Source organism: Ceratotherium simum, chromosome 30 (genome assembly GCF_057802395.1).
Source record: "Ceratotherium simum simum isolate JZ-2026a chromosome 30, ASM5780239v1, whole genome shotgun sequence".
Taxonomy (NCBI): domain Eukaryota; kingdom Metazoa; phylum Chordata; class Mammalia; order Perissodactyla; family Rhinocerotidae; genus Ceratotherium; species Ceratotherium simum.
Genome location: NC_141929.1, coordinates 7,666,001 through 7,693,681, shown reverse-complemented (window position 1 = coordinate 7,693,681; position 27,681 = coordinate 7,666,001). Strand labels below are relative to the sequence as shown.

Here is a 27,681-nt window from a genome sequence, read left to right as displayed (position 1 = left end):
AAACAAATCCAGATTTAGTAAGGAGAGACTTCGTTCGAAAGCATTATTACATGGGCGGAGAGGACCATTGCAGTAAGGGAAACACTCTGATCACAGGTCTGAAAATATCTCAAGGGTTAGGCCAAAAAGAATTTTGCTTTCAGAGTGGGGAGTAAATAAATCTAGAAAGAACCAGATGAGAGGAACTGGGCTGGGCCAGGAGTGGCATGATCAGACTGCAGAGGAGAGAATGCCTTCCCCTGAAGCCAGCCTGTTCTCTGGAGGGACCGTCCGCCGGCTCAGGCTGAGGATGGGCCAGGACTGGGGGAAGGAGAGAATCTATACCCAAGCTTTGTTAACAAACATTTTGTTCCAATGACTCATTGAGATAAGCCGTTCAGCTAATCATTTATGAAGCAAAGAATGGGAATTGGGAGGGCCTGGTCTGGCCTTGTCCTAGATAAACAAGAGGGGCATCCGTGAGTCTTATCGAAGTCACGCAGGGAAGGTAACTCTTTTGCAGTGAGCTGTTTGCCAGACCACGAAGAGTGGAGGTATTTCCTAACCTGTAGCTGTTTTCCAGGGTCACAGAGCTCGGTAAACTTCAGTGTCATCACTCAGTTTGCAGCTAGCATCTACTATATGCCAGGCTCTTCCTGGAACGTTCCAAAGAGAGTCAGATCCTGTGTTCATGAAGCTGGTCGAAGGCACTACCTTCGAAAACGTCTGCAAGATCATTCTCTACTCACAGAAAATGGGGTTGGATCAGCGTCTCGTCCTTCTTTCATTTAGCGTATGTTTTCAAGGTTCGTGCGTGTTGTAACGTGCACTGGAACGTCACGCCTTCTATTGCTGGATACCGTTTCATTGTATGGATAGACTACATTGTGTTTATCCATTTGCCAGTTGACGGATATTTGCGTGGGCAACCCTTTCTCACCTTCCTCGCTAGATGTTGTGGCTGAGCATTTATTCGCTGCATGGAGATGAGGGCCATGGCCTTCATCTCTACAGTGTAGAACGACTCTCTCCATGCAGTGGGAACATGCTGGTGGCATCCTGTTATGACACAAACCTATCAGGCGAACTGGGAGCTTTAAAATCCATGGCCCCAATATGTCCAGCCATGCCAACCCAGAGGCAGAAGCACAGGGTGTGGGGCCTCACATGCGAGGGGCCCTCCATGAACACCTGGCCTCATCCAACGGAGTGTGTATAACCTGGCTCCGGGTCCACTCTTCACTCCAGTCTGGTTCTAAGTTAGTTATTTTCAGGTTAATTCATATCCTTCCTTGCTGCTCCACAAGAGGATCATTCTGGGGTTGGCTTCCCCATACCCCCCTTCTCTGCCTACACAGATAAGGGAGAAGGTGGATGGTCCTGGATGATGAAGAGTCACGGACTTGGATTTAGGCTCTGCCAAAATGTCCATGTCCACTCCTACTATCTCTGTGACCTTGGCCTCTCTTGTTTTCAGTTTCCCCATCTGTAAAATGGGAATAATAATCTCGACTGTAGACATTTGGAGAATAATTTTACAAAACAGGTTTGGCCACCAGTGCCATTTGGGGAGTTTGAGGGAGAGGTCGCACAGGTTGCGCCCTCTGTCTGGTGAACTTGCTACTGTCCAGGATCTGGCCTCACCACCGTAGACCCAGAAGTTAGATGTGTCCAGTGGCAGGTCCATTTCTACAGGGAAAAGCCACATTTGCCAGGCTCACAAAACTGTTATACGTATATATTATTATATGTTAGAACCAGAATTCTAATGTGGTAATTTACACCAAGGCAGAGATCTGTCACATGGCCCAGATACTTGTGTCTGCCTCAGTTGGTACCATCTCCTCCTCTGGCCAGGGCCAGGCGGGAAACCACACATACGTAGGGGGCTGTTTCCTGCAGGTGCACGTGGACATACAAGAAGGAAGGAGATGGAGCCAAAGTTAAATGCAATCAACGACGGGAACCAGATGCCTTCATTTCATAGTAGGGGTGTCAGAGGGACACCAGTGCCCACACCTTTTGCTAAGGCTGCTGCTCTCTCAGGCAGTGTTTGCAGACACCAGCCACATTGGCCTTTCTGCTGCATCTTTTTCTACATTTACAGGGCTGGGGAATCTCCATTCTAATTGGCATGACCTTTAAAAGACGAGAAGTTACACAAGAGAAATAAGTACCTTCTTGTAGCAAAAATGGGAAACATTATAAGACAAGACCCCTTCCATTCTGCCTCTCCTCCTAGGGGCAACTACCATTACCATTTTGGTGTCTCTCCATCCAAATCCTTTCTTTTACATTTCCATGCACAGGTAGGTATAGAATCAGATCCCTCCCTTTTGGGGGGCATAAGTTGTATTCTATATAATAAGCGCTATATGTAACTTATTGTGCTTAGCAAAGTATCTTGGAGCAATATCTATGTCAGTTTATATAGCTTTACCCCATCTTGTTCTTTTTCTTTTGGTGAGGAAGACTAGCGTAAGCTCACATCCATTGCTATTCCTCCTCTTTTTGCTGAGGAAGATTGGCTCTCGGCTAACATCCATGCCCATCTTCCTCAATTTTACATCTGGGATGCCTGCCACAGCATGGCTTAATAAGCAGTGCATATGTCCACGCCCAGGATCCGAATCCGCAAACCCCGGGCCACTGAAGTGGAGTGAGCGAACATAACCACTAAGCCAGCGGGAAGCCCCTCTACCCTATCTTTTAAAATTATTGTGTCATATTCCATTGTAGGTACCATAATTTATGTTACCATTCTCCTATTCATGGACTTTTAGATTAATTCCTTCTTTCACTATTATATACAGTGCTGTAAAGAACATCATTTATGTATTTCTGAATACAGTCATGCACCACATAATGATGTTTTGATCAATGACAGACCACATATCTGACAGTGGTCCCGTAAGATCAGTACCATACAGTCTAGGTGTGTAGTGGGCTGTACCATCTAGGTCTGTGGAAGTACACTCTACAACGTTCACACGACGATGAAATTGCCTAATGATGCATTTCTCAGACCGTACCTCCGTCGTTGAGTGATGCCTGACCATATATGTGAGTTTTTTCTCTACGACAGATACTGAGACTTTTTGGGTCAAAGGATATGCACATTCAAAATGTTGTAAATTTGAGTCCTTTGCATTTATCAGCAGTGTATGTGAATGCCTGTTTCTCTGTCTTTTTGCCTTCTGATGGTGATCATCCTCTCTTTGGGGTGTTAAAATAACAAAATTCAACTGAGTAAATTTGAAGATCTAATTGACTTTATTTAATGATTCATGAGGCAGGCAGCACCCCACCTGAGCAGACAGAAAGGCGCTCCAAAGAGTTGCAGAAAAGAAAAGGTTTTTAAAGGCAGAAGGGGAGTGGAAAAAGGAAGTTTATTAGCAAAGAGTGGATTGTTTCAGGAAGGGTCACCTTCCTATGGCAGATGGAAAGGGTCTACAGGAAGATTACCTCCTAGTGCTGACCAGGTAATTCCAGATCGACTTGTTAAATGTTACATTCCCGGGAGGGGCTGAAATTGCAGTTAAGGTTGGTATTAAGTCTTGGTTTACTGATGTGGAGCTTAGCACAAGTGACTCTATTTTGCGCCCGTCATTTCTTTTTTTAACAGTTCTCCCCTTTTGATCAGACTCAGCTTAACTGAGAGATGAGATACAAATTTAAGGCATTAGCACCACTCTCGGCTACTGCTCTGTAGTTCATGTAACTTTCACTGATCCTCCGTGTGACCTTTACAGGTCATGTTTTTTTTGCTGAATCTCTGTGGTGTTCGCAGGTCACAGCTTCAGACTTACAATTTTTAAGTTGGTCATTTTCTTCATTCCCTTTCTGGTATTCCAGTCTTTGAGAGATCCTTTGCTTGGTGGTTAGTGGCTACAAGCATGCATTTAAAGCTTTTGAGAGAATACAGCACACCAGGGAGACTACTATGATTATTATAAGCAGGATGATTCCCAATGTCTGGAGTGAACTTTGGAGCCATCATTCCCAAAGACCCAAACCAGTGAAAATCAAATAAGTCAAAGAAAGACCCCACTGAGTTAGTCACCTTTTAAAGCCAAGTGGCTTGCTCAGTGATCTTATGGAATTGAGTTTCAACTTCCCTAGAAGTGTTAATCCAGGTACAGCAGGTGGTATTGGCCACAGCACAGACACCTCCTTCCTCAGTTCAAAGGTAATCAAGGGCTGTCCTATCATCAAGAACAACTTTGGCCAGAGAGTCTAAGGATTTTTGTTGAGCAGCTATTGCCTTAGTAGTGGATTCTGCAATATTTTCAAGAATAAGGAGAGGCTCCTGATCATAGTCTCATTCACATTTACTCCTAACCAGGGAAGTAGGGACCTGCCAAGGGAAGTGAATACTGAATTCTGAATACCTCCTGGTAGGTCCTTTCTAACTCGATGACATAAATTCAGGTGAGTTGACCAATGAGTGTCTCAATTGGTTTGTGAACGGTTAGGGGCACAGTTAGGTAACCTAAGAGGCATTGCCCGGTTATGTGCCAGCCATCTAGGCATTCATAGGCCCAAGAAGAATGCTAACCATCACAGATGAAGATAAATCTTGTCAGGGCACAAACCATTCCTGCTAAGGTGGCACTGTTAATGGATTCTAGCATCATGGACAGATGGAAGTTTTTCATGATGAATCCAGCAGTTTGAAAGGTTGCTCTCCTTAGCAATGGCCTGGGAGATATGGATGATGGCATTATCTTTCCATGCCAATGCCAGAGTAAAGGAAAGAAAGAAAAGAAGAAAGGGTTTCACATTTAGTTAAGGTATAAAGACTCTTGATCTGGAGTTCTGTGGGGAAGCAGTCTGTATTAATGTCAGCTACTCCTCTTCCCGTCAGTTTGATTCAGAGGTCTCCAGCATCTGCACAGCACTAGATCTCGGGTGGAACCTTCTTCAGCTGTGAGATGTGTACCCAAGGTTCGAGTCCCCACAGTTTGGCTGCCATCTGTGTAGTGAGGAGAACCTGGTATAGTCCCTGTCAAGGAGATTCAAGCATAGTCTTTGTTCTCAGTTGTTCCAAATCAGAAGGGTGGGAGCAAACTGGAAACATTAGTTTGGAGAGCCAATGCCAGATATTTGAGGAAACTAGAATTCAGGATCCAATCCAGTGTACAAGTATATAACAAAAACCTCAAGGGCAGTTAACAGGATTAGAATCTAATATTTACAAAGGTGCAAACATAATTTTTCTCTCTCCCATTACCCCCGTTTTTTTCCTCAAAGTGCAATCACAGTAAAACTAATTTGTTTGCGTTAGGCCTGATTATTCACATTAAGTGCAGTAAGAATAGTAATTGACCATATAAGCTCTTTTTAAGACTGCTTTGCTGGAACTTTACATAAGGATTCTCAAGTTGAACTCTTAAAGGCCTCTGAGGCCAGGAAGCCAACCCAGGGACTTGTCATTAGAATTTGCCTGCAATACCTATGGTTTGGGTGAATTCCTCTCTTCTCAAGGTCCCCCAAAATATCCTGAGGTTCCTGGGCCTGCTAGGAAGTGACCTTCCTTACTCACCTAGTAAAGCTGCTGAGGATCCTGTAAGCAAGGTAATAGGCTGATTTTTCCAAGGGGCTTTATTGGCTCCGTAAAGTCAAACTTAGTTCCTTAAAGCTATCTGGTCATATCCGAGTCTATGCACATCTCTTTCAAATATGACATTCCAGTCAAAACCTTGGTAATATAGCCAGTGTTTCCAACTGTGTCCTGTTACAAGGAGAATAGATTTTTATTGAAATTATACAAATAACTAACTACATTGCCATAAAAAGCCTACTCAAGAATGTCCAAATTCTGGAGGGATAGGGTAGGGAGAAAAAGTAAATATTTCATCTTCGTTTACAATGGTATACTTTATTAAATTGCTGTAAGTCATGGATAGCTTAAGAGAAAAGGTTTCCTTAAATCTGGAAAAACAAAACATTAAGTAACTAGCAATATTTCAGATAAAAAGTCATAAAAAATTACAATCATCTTCCTCAGCTCATTCAGTCCCATGTAATTAATACTTTTTCTGCTTGAATCCAGTTCAGTTTTATGAATTTAAAATTATCAGAAATTTGTGCTTGTCAAAGTCCTTTCCATAAGTCCCCTTGAAGATGAAGCACTTTTGCAGGAACACTTTTGCAAAGGCATCTGAGTAAAACAATAAGTTTCTGTAAACGACAAAGAGTTAAAATGCCCATTATTAAAGATCTCATGAGAGTTCATTATGATGGAATTAGCAAGGAAACTTGGTTACTTTTGTGACACACAACATTTTCAGATAATAACTGGAATTATGAGTGATAACATTACACCAAAATATATCAGATTTCCAGGAATTTCACATAAGTTCTGGAGCACTTATAACATATACCTATACAAATACAACATAAAGAAGGCTTAGTAATACCTTTTGTTGACAATGCCTCCCATGTAATTTAACATATCAAATAAGCCTAATTAGTTTAACATTTCTCTTTTTTATAAAGAGAGAAAACAAATCTTTTGAGGTGTTTCAGGGGCTCTCTGTAAAATCCCAAAGTTAGTTTGAAGTCAAAAAAGACTTCATTTAGAATTTGATTTTGGGAAGTTTGTCAAAAATATCAAAAGGTTTTAAAATACTTAGGATCAAAGGTCACTGTGAAAGAATAGTTAGTCATCCTTTTAACAGGGAGAAAACCAAATTTTAATTTTGCACTAGCTTACTTTTGATATTAAAGTTCAATTAACTTAAGTAAATTCATTCTAATCTTAGCCAGCTTGACCACACATTAAAATTTCTTTCCAAAGATTCCTTTTCCACAAACCTTTTACAACTTTCTGTTTTACATTCAGATTCTGCCCTGTTTTTCCTCTTTCTCATTCTGAGGTAACCAGCCTTACTTTAGGACAAAATTATTTTCTTTTCCCTCAATGAAATGCATCTCCATTCCTCACACCTTCTCTTACAGAAAACACACATATGAAGACATTTTCTAATTCCTAAAAGTATATTTTCCTCATAGTAAATTTTCCAATGTGGCACAAAACATGTTTACCAATAGACCCAAATATCTTTAGTTCCTCTGTAAAGAAAGCCAAAAATGGATAAACCTATTTTTTAGTAATGTTTTAGTATTTTATTTTATTTGGAGATGATCTATATATTCAATGAATTTGACTTAAATCATCATTTAACTTAACTTAGCAAAACTTTAAGGTTTAAAATAACCAAGATTTTAGAAACCATTCACTGAAAAGTTCACCTAGAAACTTTTATCCCATTTACATCTATTTAAATCATTTGTTCTTAACAATTATATTTAGATTACCTACAAAAACTTTATTAGACATTAGACAACGTCAGTCATTACCCTAAGTTATTTTTCTGGCTGACCAATTTTGTAACAGAGATAACATGAACTTATTTGATTAGTAAACCCAGGTAGAATAAAAATTACATGTCTGTATCATATTTAATGCTGATAACTCGGAAGACATACCTATTTTAATTAAACCAAACTTAAACTAGCTTTATAACCAAATATTTTCCCAGATCACGTGCATCTGAAAAGCATTTGGGTTAAGTTTTTATATTTCAAGAGTTTTAGGAATCTTTAATTCATATAAGTGCTTGATTTTCTTCAAGCCAATTTAATAGAGCTGTTTTACAAATTAACTTTAGTAATACCACCCGAAGGTAGAAAATACCACACGTATACAGCCCATATATATAGACACAGATAAACATACAGACAGCTGCAAACAGAGACCTTATAGATTCTGTTTTCAAAATTACTGCCATGAATCAGGTACAATAATACAAAACTCACTAGTTATTAAAGAAGTTGGATCTAAATTGTTTTTCTAGTAGAATAAATTAAGGCTTGTTAAGTTAATAATAAGTTAACGCTACCTGCTCAAAAGCTTTTTACTAATAGCTGTGGAGAAGACACTTTTCATTTGCCTGAATTTCAAATAAACTTTCCCCCTTTTGTTTTCCTTCTGGTGAGAATTACCTTCCTGAAGTTTGATTTTCAAAGAGATAGCCTAGAAAAGAGTTTCTGGAGAAAACCAGGTAGAATATTTACATTTCAAATGCATAGGGAAAAATTGCAAGTCCTTCTAAGAAGTACTCTGGTTTCCTAAGGCCAGAATTTTTACAATACTTACAGGCATTTTGAGATAATTAGTTGAGGTTAATCCTTTGTTAAAAAGGATAGGTGGACTTTCTGAGATCCCCTTTAGCAATAGCCTTTACCCCATGGGCACATTGACACACCAGCAGTAACCAGTGACATGTTACTGTGGACTGGGCAATAGAAGGCCATGTGCACCAACAGCGACTCCCAACATGGAATTGGGGACTGGGGAAAGGACTGAATCAGCAGACCCCAAAGAATGGGGACTGAGGGCTGATTCCAAACAAATAGGGGAACTGCAGCTGTCCCCAGAATCAAGGGCTGGGTTTCCATTCGGGGAATTACGGACTGAACCAAGGGTCAGGGGCTTGATTTCCAGGTGGAACCATCTGCCAGCTCAAGCAGACCTGCCCTGGACTGGAAGCCAATCATATCGAGAGCTCAATGCAAAGAGAACAGAGCTCAGAACCAAGAGGAACTGACCCCCAGCCCTTAGAAATGGCAAGAAAGACAGAGAATTTGAAAGGTTCACGGGTACCACGCCTGTGTTTCTCGTTATCCCCAAAGCCATCAGAAGTTTGCTTTGGATCTCATCACTGTCACCAACTCTGTTAAAAAAACAAAATTCAACTGAGTAAATCTGAAGATCTAATTGGCTTTATTTAATGATTCATGAATCGGGCAGCACCCCATCTTAGTGGATAGAAAGGAGCTCCAAAGAGCTGCAGAAAGGGAAAGGTTTTTACAGGCAGAAAGGAGATGGGAAAAGGAAATTTATCAGCAAAGAGTGGATTGTTTCAGGCAAGGGGCGCCTTCCTATAGGCGATAGAAGGGGTCTATTGGGCAGATTACCTCACTAGTGCTGACCAGGTAATTTCAGGTTGATTGGTTAAAGGTTACATTCTGGGAGAGGCTAAAACTGCAGTTTGGTTGGGTATTAAGTCTTGATTTGCTGATGTGGGGCTTAGCACAAGCAAGTCCACTTTGGGCCTGTCATTCTTTTTTTAACAGGGGACAGTAACTCTTTCCCTGTGTGATTCTAGACAGGTCCTGTTAGCTTGGAAGTCAGACATCTTTCCTGATCACTTACATATTTGTCTTTGAGTTGATTATCAGCGTGCTCTCTGATTTCTTGTATTTTCTGATTTTTAGGGGGATGCCTGGCTATAGTCCCCAACCGCTGACAAGAGAGCTCCCTCAAGGTTTACAGGAAAGACCACATGACACAGTCAAGTTAAGAAGATTTCTCATCTTTAGAGCTGTAGAGACATAGTAACTGTTACACATTTATTCTGGGGTGGCTCAGAGCGTGTTTTATGTTCATGTTGTCCTCATCTGCAGAATTTCAGATATTTACGTTTTGCACTTGTGGGGCAAAAACAATTTTTCCAGGGTCCGTTATATCCTCCAGAGGGGGTTGTGTAAACTCTTGTCTCAAATTCTGCGAAGGCTGACACATACCTATTATATTATCCTCTGTTTTTGCAAAGCAACGCACTTAGGGCTTTCTATCTGGTTTTGTTGCAAGTTTCTTTCTAGGGTTGATGTCTATTCAATGGCTTGGGAGAAGACCACGGCTAGGGAAAAAGTTGTGAGCAGGTGAGAAGTGCAGGTGGTTATGAGCCCTCATCTTTCATAATCCAGAAGGAACTGGCCCCTGTGGGCAGTCTGTTATTGCTGTGTGTCCACTTTCAAGTAAGACATTTTGTTACATCTCTACTAAAAAGCAAAACCAACTTCAAAGTATTAGTTTGTAATGAATATTTTACTAAAGATTTTATGGAGTGATAGAGGTTACATCAAATACAGCAGCGATTAATAAAAAAATTTCCATTAGATGTCTTAGTTTTCCCTCCTAAGTTCTCTGGCCACCAGCCACTCTTGGACCATGTCCCCCCCACCATCAGTGTTTCTCCTTCCACTTATGCCCCCATCCCAAATTCTACCTCATTTCCCTTTTTGGATGCAGAGAAATTTGTCAGTTTTGGCTTCTCTGCCCATTTTCCCACTTGGCAAATAAAGAAACTTCCTCAAGACCTACTCTCTCCAGAGAACACGGACAATCATAAATAGCATGCAGTGTATTCCTTATTTAATAATTTCTCCTGCCACTTTGGTTTGAACCCACTTTGTCTTATCTCGACCCCTTGCAGGTAGCGATTCCGGGATTGGCCATGCTTTGTCCAAGTATCTGGACGAGCTGGGCTTCACAGTATTTGCTGGAGTTCTGGATGAAAAGGGATCAGGAGCAGAGGAATTACGAAGAACCTGCTCCGAGCGCCTCTCTGTACTCCAGATGGACATCACCGACCCGCTGCAGATCAAAGACGCCTACAGCAAAGTCCTGGAAAAGGTGCAGAACAGAGGTACTGCCTTCAGCTACCCAAGCCCTCGATCGCCCTCCACCCTCCTTGCAAATGCCCAACTCTGGTTCAAGCCTCTAATTACCACTGCCCTCTAGTCCATTTTGGCTGCCAGCCACACCTGAAGACACCTGTACTGAGTACCTGCCACATGCTGGGGCCTCTCGTAGACAGGAAGACGTTAGGAAGGAGTCATCCGTCCTCACAGAACTTAGAGAATTCTTTATCCCATCCCTCCAACATCTGCTCAGTCACTCTCCCATTAATTACTGCCCGTCATCCCCTCCTCACTTCTTTCCTCCTACCAAAGGTAATATGTATTAGACTTAAAAAATATAGCTTTGTAATCACTGCCCTTCCTTAGCCACTGCCCTTTCTCTTCCATTTCCTTCACAGCCAAGCTCTTTGGAACCCTGGCACCCTCTGTTTTTACTTCTCGTCATGGCTCCCTAACTGGTCTGGCCAAGCTAATCAGTATTATCCTAAACATGAAAGCTCTTAACTTCTCTGCAGTGTTTAAATGTGTCAATCACCTCCCCAGCCTTGGCTTTGGGGTCTTCAGCCCCCTATTGCCCTCCTAGTTCTCCGATCATTCTTTCTGCTTCTCCTGTATGAGCCTGTTCCTCTGTCCCCCCCATAAATGTGAATGTTACTGAGGGCTCCATCCCCAAAATTCCCTGGGTTTTACTGTTCTCTCTCTATACCAGGAGGAGATGGGCTATGTAATGTGGGGGGCCCAGTGCAAAATGAAAATTATGTGGGGTCCCTTGTTTAACAAATGATTAAGATTTTAAGATGGTGCCAGCAGAGAATTAAACCAAGCATGAGACCCTTCTGAAGCACCGGGTCCTGCACAGGTTGCACGCTCATGATACCCATCCAGCCTGGGCACCCCTCCTCCAATCAGTTAAATCAGTATCTGTATACAGTAACTCAGCTCATCCTTCAACAATGAGGCTGATGTGGTTGCTCTCTTTTCACTGGGAATGTCACCTGTACAGAAGATCCTCTTTGAGGTTCCCAGATATCAGTATATTTTAAAGCTCCCCAGGTGATGCTAATGCTCTGCCAGAGTTGAGAAACACTGAGATTGAAGCCAGTAACTTCCAAATCTGTATTACCAACCTAGCCCTCTTCTCAACGTCCAGACCTATATGTATATAAAATTGTCTGTCAGACCAACCCAACTCAATTTTTCAAAAACTGATTTCGTTATATTTTCCCCTGCTACCAGTCTGCAAATCAGTTTACCCTCCTGCATCCCATGGCTCAGACACTGGCCTTGCCACCTAATCAGTTATTCAAGCCAGCAACCTGGGGTCACTTAGATCCCCAGCTTGCCCTTGATTCCTGCACCCTATTGGTCCTGAGTCCTGTCAGTTCTACCTCCTAGATAGGTGTCATCCCAGCCCCTTCCTACCACCTCCAGGCAGCTGTGGCTAGTACAGGCTCCATCGTCTCTTGCCTGGGCTTCCACAATGGCCTCCTTGCAACCCAGCTTTCCTTCCCCATTACTTTCCAAGGGGAGAGTAATGTTTTCAATGTGCACGTCTTACAATGTCATCCATCTCCTAAAAACTATTTGACAAACAGAGCCTCCACATCTTGGGTTCCTCTCATGAGCCAGGCTTACAGTAGGTATTTTCTGTTTCATTGAATGGTTCAGTGGCTCTCTTCTTATTCACCAAATAAGAGCCAAACACCTTAACAAGGATGAGAAGGTCTTGCAAGATAATGGCCCCTGCCACACCCTTAATCTGCAATACCTGTGGGTCCACTCAGTGAAATCTGAATGGTTTCCATAATAGAATGTGCTAGTTCACATCTTTGCACATCCAGCTTCCTCTCACCAAAATTTCTCTCTTGCTTCCGCTCTTTTTCTCTAAGACTCTTGCCTTTGTCCAACTGCAGACTCGACTCCCACAGTAGAACTGGCTCAAATATAGCATTTCTGGCATGATCTTCCTGGTAATCCAGGTGGCATTATTCACTTCGTTTTCTGCAACTCATTTGTTAGCACACATCCGTATTACTGCATTATAAATATCTGTCCATCTCCCACTCCTTACCACTAAGCTCCTTGAGAACAAGAACCATGTTTCCATCAGGATTCTTTCAGATGCAAGTGACACAACCCAATTCAAAATTGCTAGAGCATAAAAGAAATGTATTTGCTTATATAATTGAAAAGACTTGTTGGCTTCAGGCATGTCTAGATCCAGGCACTCAAGCAATGTCATTAGGACCCAGTCTCTATTTTTTTTTTTTTTTTGTGAGGAAGATTGGCCTTAAACTAACATCTGTTGCTAATCTTCTCTTTTTGCTTGAGGAAGATTGTTGTTGAGCTAACATCTGTGCCCACCTTCCTCTATTTTGTATGTGGGACGCCACCACAGCATGGCTTGATGAACGGTGTGTAGGTCCACGCTGGGGATCCAAACCCGCAAACCCCGGGCTGCCGAAGCAGAGCGCACGAACTTAACCACTATGCCATCAGGCCAGCCCTTGGAGGCGTCAGGCACTTCCTGTTTACATCCTCTTTACAGCTGACACTCCCAGCAAAAACAGAGTAATGTTATCTGCTCCATTTGGTAGTTGAAAGAGTAGTTGTTATATAGAGAGCACTTAGAGGAGCCCCTGGCATGAGGCAAGCATTCAGTAAGGATTCCTATTTTCCACTCATTCAACATTAAGCACAGTCCCTGGCATATAGTAAATAGTTAATAAACATCTGAGAAATAGAAGGAGAGAAAAATAGATGGTTCGTTATTGGGAATTAATTTTTGGCAAGTTTAACAATGTGTGGTTGTTTTCTAGAAAGGCAGTTTTTGCGTCCTGGTCATTTGCTATCTGATGGGGTTGACCTTGTCCCTTGTATAAGTTTGACATGGTCTCTTATTCAAGGAGATATTCAATACAGGCCCCTCTAGTGAGGCCCAGAGGGGCAGTATTGACCATAGTGAATGATACAACAATGGGTTCTAGATATGGAAATCCCATGCCAATGTCCAGGGATAAAGGAGTGTGTTGAGTACAGTTTCCAAGGTGTGAGTCCATGCTGTTTTGGGGTCTGCATTCTAGAGGGAAGTCCTCTTCTAGGATGGGATTACCAATATACTTTCTGCCTGCTCTCCTCACGGTCTCTCTGAACTTCAGCCTCTCAAGTCAAAAGAAATATGGAGTAGTGGAACAGGGGAGTTTAAATTCACCAAGAAGGATGTTTACTAAAGAACCCTCTAGAACCTGTAGATAAACCAGAAAACCTCAGCTCCTGTAACAGGGCCAGCCACTGTATTGTGTTCCTACACAACATATTATTAAATTAGTATTAACATATTGTTAGTTATTAATTAATTATTTTAAAACTATTAAGTCCTATAGGTATAATGTGCTTATTGGCCAGCTTAGAATTCTATGGCAGGAGTTGGCAAATTATGGCCCTGCCTATCTTTTTTTTAAAACGTTTTATTTTGAAATAATTGTAGATTCACAGGAAGTTGCAAAGATATGTACAGGGAGATCCTGTGCACCCTTTGCCAAGCCTTCCCCAACGTTGACATCTTGCATAATTATAGTACAATATCAAAATCAAGAAATTGGCATTAGTATAATCCACAGAGCTTATTTAGCTGTCGCCAGCTATACATGCAAATGTGTGTGTGTGTGTGTGTGTGTGTGTGTGTGTGTAGCTCTACAATTTTCTAACAAGCGTAACTTGGGGCAAAACTCATCACAATCAAGATACAAAACTGTTCCATTGCCACCAGGCTCTCTCATTCTACCTTTTTAGAGCCATAGTCTCATCCCTAACCCATGACAGTCACTAATCTGTTCTCTATGTCTTTAACTTTGTCATTTAAAGAACATTGTATAGAGCTGCCACCTGTTTTTGCATGGAGGAGCTAAGGATGGTTTTTACATTTTTAAATGGTTAAAGGAAATCAGAAGAAGCCTATTTTTTGACATGTGAAAATTATATGGAATTCAAATGTCAGTTTCCATAAATCAAGTTTTATTGAAGCACAGCCACTCCCCTTCATTTACAGATAGTCTGTGGCTGCTCTCACACTGTAATGGCCGAGTTGAGATAGTAGGGCCTGCAATGCTAGAATATTTATTCTCTGGCCTTTTATAGAAAAAGTGTGCCGACCTCTGTTCTAGGGCGTTCTCAAGCTGCCATCTGCCTGTTGACTGGTCAAAGGTGTGCATCAGACCGAGTGAATTAAAACCATCCTTTGAAGATGCCAGTGGAGGCATCCTCTCCACCCATCACCATCCTCATAATTGCTGTTGAGTTCTTACTGCATGCCAGGCATCATCTCATTTAATGCTCCCAATCATTATTGTATGTAAATGTCAGATCACCAACTCAGGTATGCAAGAAATGTAACCTTATTTTCTATAACTCAACTCAACTTCTATTTTGAGCCATCTTTCTGCCATGTGGCAAAAATCATTTCAGTCACTTTGAGCTTCACTTCATTTCCCCAGGGTAGCATCTAACTTCCTGGGGATGGGACATTTTGCCTTTGATCGTCAATGCTTCATGCTGGCCCCTGCTGAGACGGCCGACGCTCTGTCCAGTCCTCATGCAGGTTGGCTGCTGCCCGCCTCCTTGATGCCATCAGAAAGGCATTGTTAGGGCTGGTGCCTCCTGCCATTTCTGTGCCTTTGCTAGCACTGAGGCTCATTCTGTTCCTGGACATACCACAAGTCCTCACACTTGAGTGTGCATCAGGATCTCCTGGAGGGCACGTTCTATCACAGATGCGGAGCTTCAGTAACGATTTCTGATCACAGTTTCTGGTCCAGCAGGTCTGAGGTGGGGTTCCAGAATTTGCATTTCTAACAAGTTCCCAGTTGATGCTGAGGCTGCTGGTTCTGGACCACATCTTGAGAACCACTGTTCTAAATCATGCTGAGGCTTGGGGAACTCAGAGAATCTGCTTTGGGTCTGTCTAGCTAAACACACCCCAGATCCTTTTGCTTCTGTTTCTCCCAGGTAAAGAGGACTCAGGTCACTAACCTCTCTTCCAGAGCCCCCTCCCCCTAAAACATCTGGAGTTTTTGTATTACCTCTTTCTTCCATTTAGGGCAGTGGTTCCCAGGCTTGGCTGTACATTCAATCACCCGGATAATTTTAAAAACTACTAATGCCAAGGTCTGCTCTCTCCCCTACCCTGAGTTTCTGATCTAATGGGCTAGGATGTGGCCTGAGCCTTGGGGTTTTTAAAATCTCCCCAGGTGATCCTAATGTGCAGTCCAGGTTGAAAACCACCACTTGTGGACAGTGGTTCTCCAAGTGTGATCCAGACCTGCAGCCTCAGCACCACCTGGGAACTTCTTAGAAATGCAGATTCTCAGGCCTCACTCCAGAACCCCCCCAAATCAGATTCTCTGGAGGTGGGGCCCAGCTGTCTGTGTTTGTACAAGCCCTCCTGGTGATTCCGATGCAGTCAGGGGATCAGGCTGGGTGGGGAAGAGAATAGGGCTCAGGGACTCTGCAATCTTCTTAGCTCTTGGCACTTCTGCCCTTGTCTTCCTGTTTCCCTGGCCAAGGGAAAGTTTTCTAGTCTAGGGAAAAGGGACGACAGTCTCCTATATCATCCTGAATTGTCCTAAAGACATTATTCTGTCTCCACACGCTCCTTTGAGGGAGAAACTTGAGGTAGACTCTAATTACCTCCCCTTGCTGTGTCACATCTCCCCAGATATGCAAATATCTAGCTTCCTGGATATAGCAAAGGGCTTTGAGGCAAAAGAAAATACCTCCGAAAAACCATTGCTTAAATTTCACACATTTGCTCTTCACACAACTCCCCAAGGTAGGTGGTTTTAGATATTCAAGGAGACTGAGGTCCGAGAGTTTAAGTGGTCTGCCTAGATCCTAAATCTGCAAGGGGCCCTTCTGACTCCAGAGCTTGAAGGGTTAAAAATCCTCCTGCTTTCCAGCCTTGCCTATCCTCAAAGCCGTTCCTTTCTGTCCTCAGGGCTGTGGGCTCTGGTCAACAATGCTGGGATCCTTGGCTTCCCAGCTGATGGGGAGCTCATTCCTATGATCCACTATAAACGATGCATGGCTGTGAACTTCTTTGGGGCCGTGGAAGTCACGAAGGCATTTTTGCCTCTTCTTAGGAAATCCAAAGGGAGGCTGGTGAACATCAGCAGCATGGCAGGTGAGTTGGCTTTTCCCCATGAGGTGATCTGGTGCCCATCGTGCAAGACATGGCTCGCTGCATTCTTGGTGGGATGAACAGGAAAGCAGGACACGCTCATGCAGGGCTGGGTCAAGATTAGTCAAATTGTGTGTTTACTTTTGATCTTAATACAATAAAACATTTCTCTCCTTTCAAATCCTTTCGTGTCCAAACTCTTACCTACCTTCTACTTCATCTATTCATTACTGGGGATTTAGGGTTCTTCCATATCTTCACAGTGTGACTGCCAACTCACAAGCTTTCCAGATTTGGACAGAAAATCCTGCATACAGCTAATGTCAACATTACAAGTAACCTGTTTTCAACTCTCCCTAAACTCGGCACACTGTATTGTTCCCTGTAAGATGAGTAGGCACATGTCTTCACTCTGTTGGCCCTGTCAGAGTCCCATGTCTCAGTTGGCTGCCTACTAGTGTTTTCCACAAGATCATTCCCATAGTTTTGCAATCTCAAGGATGTTGGGTTAGGGTGTGACATTTGATGAATCATCTCTCTCCATTTCAAAGAAGAGAGAGTCAACAAATTGAATCAAAGGTTTAACAATCTCCTTTCCATAAACAATGCCCATGTATGTGATATCACATCCTTTCTTCTAGGATAGACGCTTTCAAACTGGGGTTCCTCAGAGCCTTACTCAGCTTTGGGTAACATCCATTGGGTTGTCTTTTGGGCCACTGCATGGGTAAGAGGGAAGCCAAAGGGGTGGGCTCCGGACTCCAGGATCCTGCCTTTAAATATTAGAGGAATATCACTCCTCACTGTTTGACAGTTGGTTCCTAGTAAGATTTTTTTTTACTAAAGGGTTATTTTTGTTGTCGTTGTTTTTTGTTTCTTTGTTTTTTTGGAGGGAGGTTCTTTGTACTTCCTAGACAATTATTTTTGTCCTTCATATTCCCTTTCCTGGTTTTGACTCAGCAACTTCCTTGAATTTAACTGCTATGTGAGTGTGTGCCATTAGAGTTGTTGATTGGCCTGAGGAAGAAGGAAGGAAGGAAGGAAAGAAAAGAGGGAGGGAGGAGGAGGAGAAAGGGATGGAGAGAGAGAAGTCTAAGATGGTTAAGAGCAATGAGTACCACATTTTAATTTGTATGAGAATCCTGAAGTATTTCGAATTTCTTGCTACCTTGCTGAAGCAAACAAATTTTGAGAAAACACATTTGCAATATTTCACCCTTATCTTTCTTCTGAACTTAGCCTTTAAATTTTTGAGTTCTGTGGAAACCTCACCTTTCTCAGTTCCCTGGCAGAGTCTGGTACTTCTGGAAAAGCCTCATACGCTCCTTGCCTCACTCATTCAACAAGTATTTACTGAAATGACTGATGTCTTCTCTTTGACATGCTGCCAAGGAGTTTTTTCTCTTTTCTCTCTTTGTTCTCAACTTTGAGTAGCTCATTCATTCATAAGATTTTACTTTGCTTGTCACTAAGATGCACACTATCTGCTATAGGCCCAGTGTCTGGCCTGTATTAGAAGCTCAATTAATAAATGAAGAAATGCAAAAGCGCAAATGGCTGAAAAGTGGATGAATGAATGGGTGAGTGAAGAATTTACAATACAGAGGATGCCCATTCATACATCTTCATCTTGGCCTCTAAAGCTTTTTCTAAGCCAAGACTTTGTACTCTCTTGTCATATATTTCCACTGGAGGGAAACCTTGAGTGTCAAAATAAATCACACATCTCACTCTTACTTCCACCCCTGGCTGTGCAAATTCTTTACATCCAGCCTTGCAGTTTCCATTCCGTTATCTTGCCATCATCACTAAGTCAACATGTCTGAAACCAAACTTACTATCAGCAACTCAAAGCTTGCTCTCCGGACTTCTTTCTAGTCTTCTCCTGGTGCTTTGAGTTTCAGAGCTTTGAACTTTCTTAGATCTGTTTCTCCCTGTGCCTATCTCTCCTTTCTCCCACCCAGTCAGTCACCTAGATGTATGGAGTCTTCCCTCATCACATCCAGCTTTGAATCCTTATGTCCCAGAGAAACTCTAGACATAAGTTTATTTTTAGGATTCACAAACCACCCAAGGTATTTTATAAAGTTGTTAAACCTGTAGCCAGAAATCAGAACAGATGGGAAGTATATGTACTTGACAGGGAAAGTGTTTGTGAGAAGACAGGAGCGAAGCTCTGAAATGATGCTTATAGTTTCCCTCATTGATGAGAAAAAGAATTCAGCAGAAAACAAAATGAGGAAATCCCTAGCACTTTGCTGATGAGATGTTTTGCAAAACATTGGAAAAGATTTTGAGCAGGAAGATAAGAAGCTAGACAGGATCAGAAAAGTCAAGGATCAGAAAAGTCAAGACGTGTAAATGACAAAGCATAATTAACCAATCCACAGAAATTAACATCTGACATGATGCCAACTTGATGAAGTGCCTCTTGGCAAAGTTAACGTAATAGCAATTTTGGAAAATGTGCTTATTTGGGAGTTTATCCCTGGTATTTTTTTTTCATTTTGTAGCAGGGGGCATGGAGAGAGAGACAAGGCAGTCAGTCACTAATAAGTATTCTCCAAAAGGAGCTTGTGGTTGCTCTGACCCATCAGGTTGTCTTGAGCTTGGCATCCCTGCCACCCTCTGCATGACAAGAATTCCAGTGGTGTAGATTTATCACGGTAGTTTGCATCAGCCAGCAGGAGCTGAGCTGGACGCAATAACTCTGTTCCAGTTATCCATTGCTGCACAGCAAATATCCTAAAAGAAAGTGTCTCAGTGTGCTGTAACCAGGCAACTCATCTGGTAGACAGAATAGTGGTCCCTTGAACACGTTCGTGTTCTAATCTCTGGAACCTGGAATATGTGACCTTATCTAGCAAAAGGACTCTGCAGATGTGATTGAGTTAAGGATCTTGAGATGCAGAGATTATCCTGGATTATCTAGGTGGGTCTGAGACAATTACAAGAGTCTTTATAAGAGGGAGGCAGGAGGGTCAGAGTCAAAGAGAGACTGGAAGATGGAGGAAGGGGTCATGAGCCAAGGAATGTATGCAGCTTCTAGAAGGTGGAAAAGTCAGGGGAACTGAGTTTCCTTTAGAAACTCCAGAAGGAACGCAGCCCTGCTGACACCTTGATTTTAGCCCAGTGAGAGCTCTGACTTTCAGAACTGTAATATAATAAATTTATACTGTTTAAGCCACTAAATTTGTGGTGATTTGTCATAGCAGCAATAGGAAAGTAATATAGCCGGGTTGACTTGAATATCAGGTCAAATACCTCTGGGCCCATCCCAGTTTCTTTAAAGGTTGATGGATGATGCATCTACCCTTCCTGCCTGCCTACCCCACGTCCCCCCAAAAAAAGCCACTTTGGAGGCTGGATTCCCTTTCTAATACTCAGTATTGGCTGTCCGTATCAAAGCTCACTCTGCCCCAGGCCTTCCAAGCACTCCTGGAGGACATCTTTTGGTAGTTTTAACTCCCAGACAAACACCCTTCTTAGTAAGGCATCAACTCTTTTTTTTTTTTTTTTTAATTTCAACTTTATTTGGCCAATGTCTTCAATTCCAATATTGTGGTAGAAATGCCTGAGAAACTGCCAACATTTGATTCAGCTCAAGCAACAAGGCATCAATTCCTGCTGCAATGATAAGGGCATGTTTTACAATCCCAAAGGGGCTCTTTCTATGTGTCAAACATTAATTATCTCTGATTAACAACTTATCACATGCACTTAATTTCCTAGTCCAGACATTTTCCTTTTCTCCAACTTTCACACCCATTCCTTCCACCCTTATGCTTTTATGCTTCCCTTATGCTTCCACCCTATGTGGACAGCTTTTTCTCCTCATCCTTCACACCATGTTGAATCAACACTTAGCATTTTATTGCATCCCCAAAAAGCAAAGCCAACTTTGGAAAGCATAGATTTTATTCAGGATTTTGTGTGAAGATGGAAGAGAGGGTTATATCCCATACCACAAAACCCATTTTAATGAAACTCCCTTTTAGATGCTTCTTTTCTCCTTCTAAATGTCTTCAGTCGCCAGCCACTTCTCCCCTGGTCACCTCCCCCTCCTTCTCCCCTCCTTGCTGGCTCCCAATCTTTCCTCATTCATCTTTTTAAAGTTCATCCATGTTGTAGTATGTATCAGAACTTCATTCCTTTTCAAAGCTGAATAATATTCCACTGTATGGATATACCACATGTTGTTTTATCTATTCATTAGTTGTTGGACATTGGGTTGTTTCCACTTTTTGGCTATTATGAATAATACTGCCATGAACATTCATGTACAAGTTTTTGTGTGCACACTGTAAATTCTATGCAAGAGTTAGCTATTACTATTACTTTCTGTGTCCTTGGGTAAGTCACGTAAGCTCTTTGGTTTTTTCATCTTCTAAAATAGAGTTGATGAAGAAAATAATAGAACCTACATCCCAGGACAGTTGTGACCATTAAGTACATTTAGAGTTGATGTTAAAGTACTCAGTGCTTGGAATGCAGTAGACATCTAATAAATACTAATAATTATTATGAAGCATCCATTACGCTTCAGGCATTTGTTGGATGCTATCAGATCTATGACCCCAATAACCCTGCATAGTAAGCATTAGAATTCCCATTTTGCAGTTGTGAAAACCAAAGTTCAGAAGAGTTATATGACTGGTACTTCAGCAAGAACTGGAATTTAAACTTTTGTTCCATGTTCTGACTCACCAAGCCACTGCCTGGCCCACTGATTCAGCTGGATAACGTGTCACCACCAGGTCAACCACAAGGCCAAGAGCCTCAGGGGCTCTTCCCAAAGGTGTCGCCTCCGCCATTTTCCTCTTCCTACTAGCACCACTGCCAGATGCTTGCTCCTGCCCCACCTCCATTCCCAGGTGGGAATAGGGTCAATATAACCCACCAAATCCATTCCTATGGATGGGAAGTTTCAGGACTGGGGCAGAGGAGAAATGCTGCTTCTTTAAATTCTTCTCTAGGAGATGCATGAAGAGTCAACCACATTATGAATACACCCTTCCCTCCCACACATCCCATTCCTAAAGAAAGGAACAAGAAATAAAAAGAGTGAGAGAGACATCATGTAACTATACAGGTAGAATTGATTTTCAAAAAGGAGAGGAAGCCAGCCAAGTGGAATGCAGATAAACTGCCCAGGTTTTGATCCTGTCTTTACCACTGACAATTGAATGGCTTAGGACAAAGTCCTGACCCTCTGAGTTGCAGCATCCTCGTTTTACAATGGGGATAATAACAATTGCTTCTTCTTAGGGCCATGATAAGATGAGATGAAATGACACAGGTTTAGGCATCAGCCCCGCATCTGGCATGTAGTAGAGTCAGAGCCCAAAAAGGCATCTGCCATGAAGTCCAAGGGAGAGGCTGGCTGTATGTGTATGTGTGCTTTTTTATCCCGCCAGCTGCTGGCATCACCACCCTGATTGTGACACTGAGTTACTTTCCAACCGTGCTGTTCCCTTTCACAGTCTCGCCTCTGGGCAGATAACCTCAACAGGTGATTGCTTCCAGATTTGACCGCACCTTCTCTGGGAGAATTTTTTCCCCACAAAAATAGAATAGCTCTTTAATCCAAATCCTGGCAAGGAAGTTGGATAAATATTTAATCAAGGATTGGCAGAATTGGGAGGCAACTCTTTCATTGTACAAACGGCAGTTGAAAAGTCTTTATGTTTGAGAGGTCTAAAAGCCTTTTCTGGCCAGTTTTCCCCTTAAGAGATTGCAGAGTAAACCCCTGTGTACAGTTGCAAGCTGTGCTTGAAAGAGAACAATTGAAAACAAACCTTATAGAACAACTCAGGCCTCAGGCATTTTGAGCCAGTTGTGGTTTGAATCGTGCTCTTCTATTAGTAGCTGGGCCATCTGGGGCAGGCCACCTCACTTGTCTGTGTGTCCATTTTATCATTTGCGATGATATGGTGACACAACACCTGAGTCCAGGGCAGCGTTTCTCAACGTCAGCATTATTGATATTTCAGGAGAGGCTAATTCTTTCTGTGAGAGACTGTCCAATGCATTGTGGGATGTTGAGCAGCGTCTGTGTTCTCAACCCACTAGAAGCAGGTAGAGCCCACCCCCAGTGCTGACAAATCTCCAGACATTGCCACATGTCCACTGGGGCAGGGGTGGGGGGGCGGGGGGCACAAAATCACTCCCAGTTGAGAACCTCTGGTCTGGGCTGTAGATTTTAAATTACTCTAGATTTCAATTAATCCATGCATTGTGGATTCTGAATGTTTAGCAAGTTACCGGTACATAGAAAGTACCCTAAGAAAAAGGACTTCCCAACTGAGACAAAATAGTTGCCCACCACCTTGAGCTGTTTAAAATGCATTAAAATTACTTTACACCAAAGTAAGCAGCCTCAGAGATTCTTACAAATCTACAAATTACAGGTATCCAGCGGAGTTCATGGTTCCAGCGTCAAGCGTGGTCTTACTTTGCCCAGAAAAGCTGACTGTGGGATCATTCCTGGACGTTTTCTTGCCCAGCTGGCTGCCTAAAGGGAATCATCTGGCAAATCATTCAGCCAGTCCTTCCGCTCTCGGTGATGTGCGAGGAAGTCAAAGCTGAGATTTGCTTCCCTAAAACTCTCACCTAGTAGCCAGAACTCGTGCGGGGCAAGGGGAAGAGGGTAGAGCAGGGTTGAGTGAACTTCTCTGTGCTGAGTTGTATTAGATGCTTACACGCCTAAAGTCATTTAATTCTGACGTTGCAGGATGCAGATATTAATTCCTTTTCTAGATCGAGCACACTCTAGCCCAGGATCGTCCAGCTGGTAAGTGAGGGAATAAGGGCTGGTTCTGTGTTCCTCTCATTGTTCTAGATTATCAAACAAGAACATACCAGGCAAAGAGGGGACAAAGAAACACAGACCCTAACTCTAGTATGTTTAAATGATGGTTAGGAAGTGTTAGCAGTTTACGACTGTCTCCTATACCAGTGCTTCTCAAACACTAATGTGTATAGTGATCACCTGGGGATCTTGTTAAAATGCAGAATTTGACTGAGATGGTCTGAGGGGAGCCTAACATTCTGCATTCCTATAACCAGTTCCTAAGTGGACGCTACCAGTCCCCAGACAACTTTTTCACACTCCAGATGCATTAGAATCACCAGCAGAACTACTTACAAACCACCGCAGGAAATCAAAACTACAATGAGATAACATTTCATATCCACTAGGATGGCTATCATCAAAAAACCCAGAAAACAACACTTGATGGGAAGGGTGTGGAGAAATTGGAACTCTCCTGAATTGCTGATGGAATGTCAAATGGTGCAGCCTCTGTGGAAAACGTTTGGCCGTTCCTCAATAAGCTAAACACAGAGTTACTATGTGACCCAGCAATTCCACCCCAAGTATCTACTCAAGAGAACAGAAAACAGGTGTTCAAACAAAAACTTGTACACGGATGTTTATTGTATCATTCTTCATAATAGCTAGAGGTGGAAACAACCCAAAAGTTCATCAACTGATGAACTGACAAACAAAATATGGTCTATCCATACAACGGAATATTATTAACCCATAAGAAGGAATGAAGCGCTGATACATGCTACAGAATGGATGAACCTTGAAAAGATCATGGTAAGTGACAGAAGCCAGACACAAAAGGTCACACATACTGGATGATCTTATTTATATGAAATAGGCAAACCCATAGGGACAGAAAGCATATTAGTGGTTGTCAGGGGTTGGGGGGAGAGGGAATGAAAAGTGATTGCTTAGTGAGTGTGGGGTTTCCTTTTGGGACATTGGAAATACTATGGAACTAGATAGTGGTGATGATTGTACAACATTGTGAATGTACTAAATGCCACTGAATTGTGTATCTTAAAATGGTTAAATGGTGAATTTTATGTTATATGTATTTTACCACAATAAGAAAAAAATTCTGCACACCACCCCCAGAATTTATGATTCAATAGGTCTGGAGTGGGATCTGAGGATTTGCACTTCTAACAGATTCCCGGCTGCTGCTGCTGCTGTTTCTCAATCACACTTTGAGTAACAAGGTCCCAGATTTTGATTCTGAGATACAACAGTTTGTCACATCCCCAGAGATTGCCAGATTACAAAGGAACAATCAAAGGCTATTAGTCTCAAATTTCTGCTAACCATGCCTCAAGGAGATTAGCAAATCTGGGAGCATGTGGTTGGTCTGCGTTCTTCAGCTTGGAAAGGTTCAATAAAGGAACGGACTGTTACTTGAGTTGACTCCAGTTAACCTTGGAGGAGACAGAAACTGGCTGGCAGCCCTCAGTACATGCTCTTGAGACAAGGTCATGCAAGTTCTGGCTTGGGAAGGTATTAGAGAATGAGAAAGTTGCTGTGGGCACGGGATCCTGGTACCCAATTCCAGTGTGGGGATGGGAGGGTCTCCCCCACACCAACAAGCAATTCTCAGATACCAGCAGAGTGTCCTACAATTCAACTCAGTTCTGACGGTATCTACCTGGAGATACTGTCAGATCCCACAGGTGAGGGGCTCAGTCCTACAAGACTGTTCCCCCCACAACTCCCACTTCAGATGCCAGTTGTAAGTCCAGGTTATCACCTGTGCTTCTGACCGACTGGCTATAGATTGGAGTTTCCAATGACCCCCTCCTTGGGTTCCATTAATTTGCTAGAGTGGCTCACAGAACTCAGGAAACCTGTTTACTCTCTGGATTAGTGATTTATTACAAAGGATATTAAAGGATATGAATCAACAGCCAGATGAAGAAATACATAGGGAACAGGGAAAGGGCACGGAGCTTCCACGCTCTCTGAATGAGCCACTCTCCCTGAATCTCCACGTCTTCACCAACCTGGAAGCTCTCCAAACCCTCTCCTTTTGGGGTTTTATGCAGGCTTCATTACACAGGCATGACTGATTAAATCATTGGTCATTGGTGACTGATCTCAATCCCCAGCCCCTCTCCGCTTCCTGGAGTGGAGGTAGGTATTGAAAGTTCCAACCCTCTAATCACATGGTTGGCTCCACTGGCAACCAGCCCCCATCCTTAGGTGAATTCCAAGTCACCTCATTAACGTGACAAAAGACACCTTTTCCACTCTCATCATTTAGGAAATTTCAAGGGTTTTAGGAGCTTTGCCAAAAACGGGGACAAAGACCAAATATATATTTCCTATTATAAATCAAAATACCATACCCTACCTATACAGCCTCAGGCCAAAAGGTCACAATATTTCTGCCCCCTGCTGTGTTAATAGGGCCTTCACTTGGAAAGTCCTTTCTTTTCCATAATTCCTACGTAGCCACATGTAAGCTTTAGTCGAGGAAAAAGAGGGATCTCCATGTAGGTGTTGAACATTACGGCTACGAGGAGTTTTTGAGGCCCTGTGTTACCTCAAGAACATTTGGCTGGTAGAACCTTAGGAAATGCTACTAATTTATTGATTATGTCACATCAGTGGAGTCAGGCAAAGACCAGGTCTGAGCCCACTGAGGGGAAGAGAGAGGGTCTCCACAATTCTTCTACAAGCTCCAAGATTGTCAATTCACATCTCCCTTAGCTTTAGTCATGACCAAAATCAACACCATGATGTTACACCATAACATCCAAGGAGAAACAGTGACTACCAGAGCGGTCAGCAATGTGATGGCTGAGTTTGTCTGCTTGCCAGGGAACAAATTCAGTGAGTAGTTTTCTGAGGCAGAAAAGCTGGGTGGGGGAAAGGAGCATCTCTGAGAAGGGGGGTGAGAAGCTGCTTTCATGGTGCCACACCAAGTGAAGATAGACAGTCTGTAGTTATGAAGGATGGAAAGAGTCCATGGGTGTGTATGCAGTTGGTTAAAACAGTCTCGTTGTTGACTGGGTGTTCTGTCAAGTCACCTAATAACAGGTCACCCCAAGTTCTGAGCCGTTTATCAGTGTTGGCTACTTAAGAATCTATTGTGGGGAAACCCAGCATTCAATTTTGATCTCTCCTAAGCCAGTACTGCTCTAAGTCCAAGTTTTGCTTTTACATTCGCCACATCCATGATGGGGGTGCGTGTGGGATGGAGTGAGGAAGAAGTATATCGTCACTTTAAATTTGGTTGCAGCCTTGGCAGAAGATGTTTCTAAAGCTCTAGCTTGTCCAGGGGCTTTTCTCATTTTTCAAAATTTCAAATAAGCCGGGCTTTGATTTTTTGGCTTCCCATGCCAAACTTCAAAAAAAGCTTAAATTTGTAGTTTTATTTACCAAAATGTTAGGAGACCTTATGACTTTTGTACAGCCAAAGACCTACATGGGAGCTAGGCAATTCGCCCGACATAAGTATGCCTTAAAGGGAGTATGCATGTTTTAACTTTTCCTGTAGAAATAATCATCGATTCACAGGAAGTTGCAAGGAAATGTACAGGGAAGTCTTATTCACCCGTCAGCCAGCTTCCCCTAATGATAACATCTTGCATAGGTATGGTATAATATCAAAACCATGTGACTGACATTGGTACAATGCACAGAGCTTATTCAGATTTCAGCAGGTATGTCTGCACTCTTTCACGTGTGTGTTTCTAGTTCTGTGCAATTTTATCACACGTACAACTTCCTGGAACTACTAACACAATCAAGATACAGAACTGTTCCATCACAACAAGAATCCCCTGAGGTACCCCTTGATAGCCACATCCACCCCCTCACCCCGTCCCCTTGGCAACCATGAATCTGTTCTCCATCTTTATAATTTTATTTCAAGAATGTTATATAAGTGGAATCAGACCGTATGCAACCTTTTGAGGCTGGCTTTCACTCAACATAATTTGAAGGGAATATATCTTGACCAAGACTTATACAACTCACACACACAAAAATGCTTCTTCCAGCACAGAATTAGAAAGTCTCCTTTAATTTCTGTCTCCTGAAACACAACATATCTTACCCCCTCCATATCTGTAAGACTTGGATCCGGGATAAAACAGCACTGCCAGGTCACTATCCAACTTCTGAGATCATGTGAGCCTTCTACAACCACAACAGAGATCTCAGTTATTTCATATCCCAAGCTGTATTAGCATTTACATGT

The 27,681-nt window shown here is 42.6% G+C and overlaps 1 protein-coding gene across 1 annotated transcript in view; it reads left to right on the top strand.

Annotated features, from left to right (window-relative positions):
- The window catches only part of HSD17B2 (hydroxysteroid 17-beta dehydrogenase 2), a 75,844-nt gene that overhangs the window by 37,207 nt on the left and 10,956 nt on the right, over positions 1-27,681 (top strand). The window contains exons 2-3 of the mRNA XM_004437072.3: positions 10,266-10,478; positions 16,466-16,651. Coding sequence (XP_004437129.1) covers positions 10,266-10,478; positions 16,466-16,651 — 399 coding nt within the window. The remainder of the gene's footprint in view (positions 1-10,265; positions 10,479-16,465; positions 16,652-27,681) is intronic.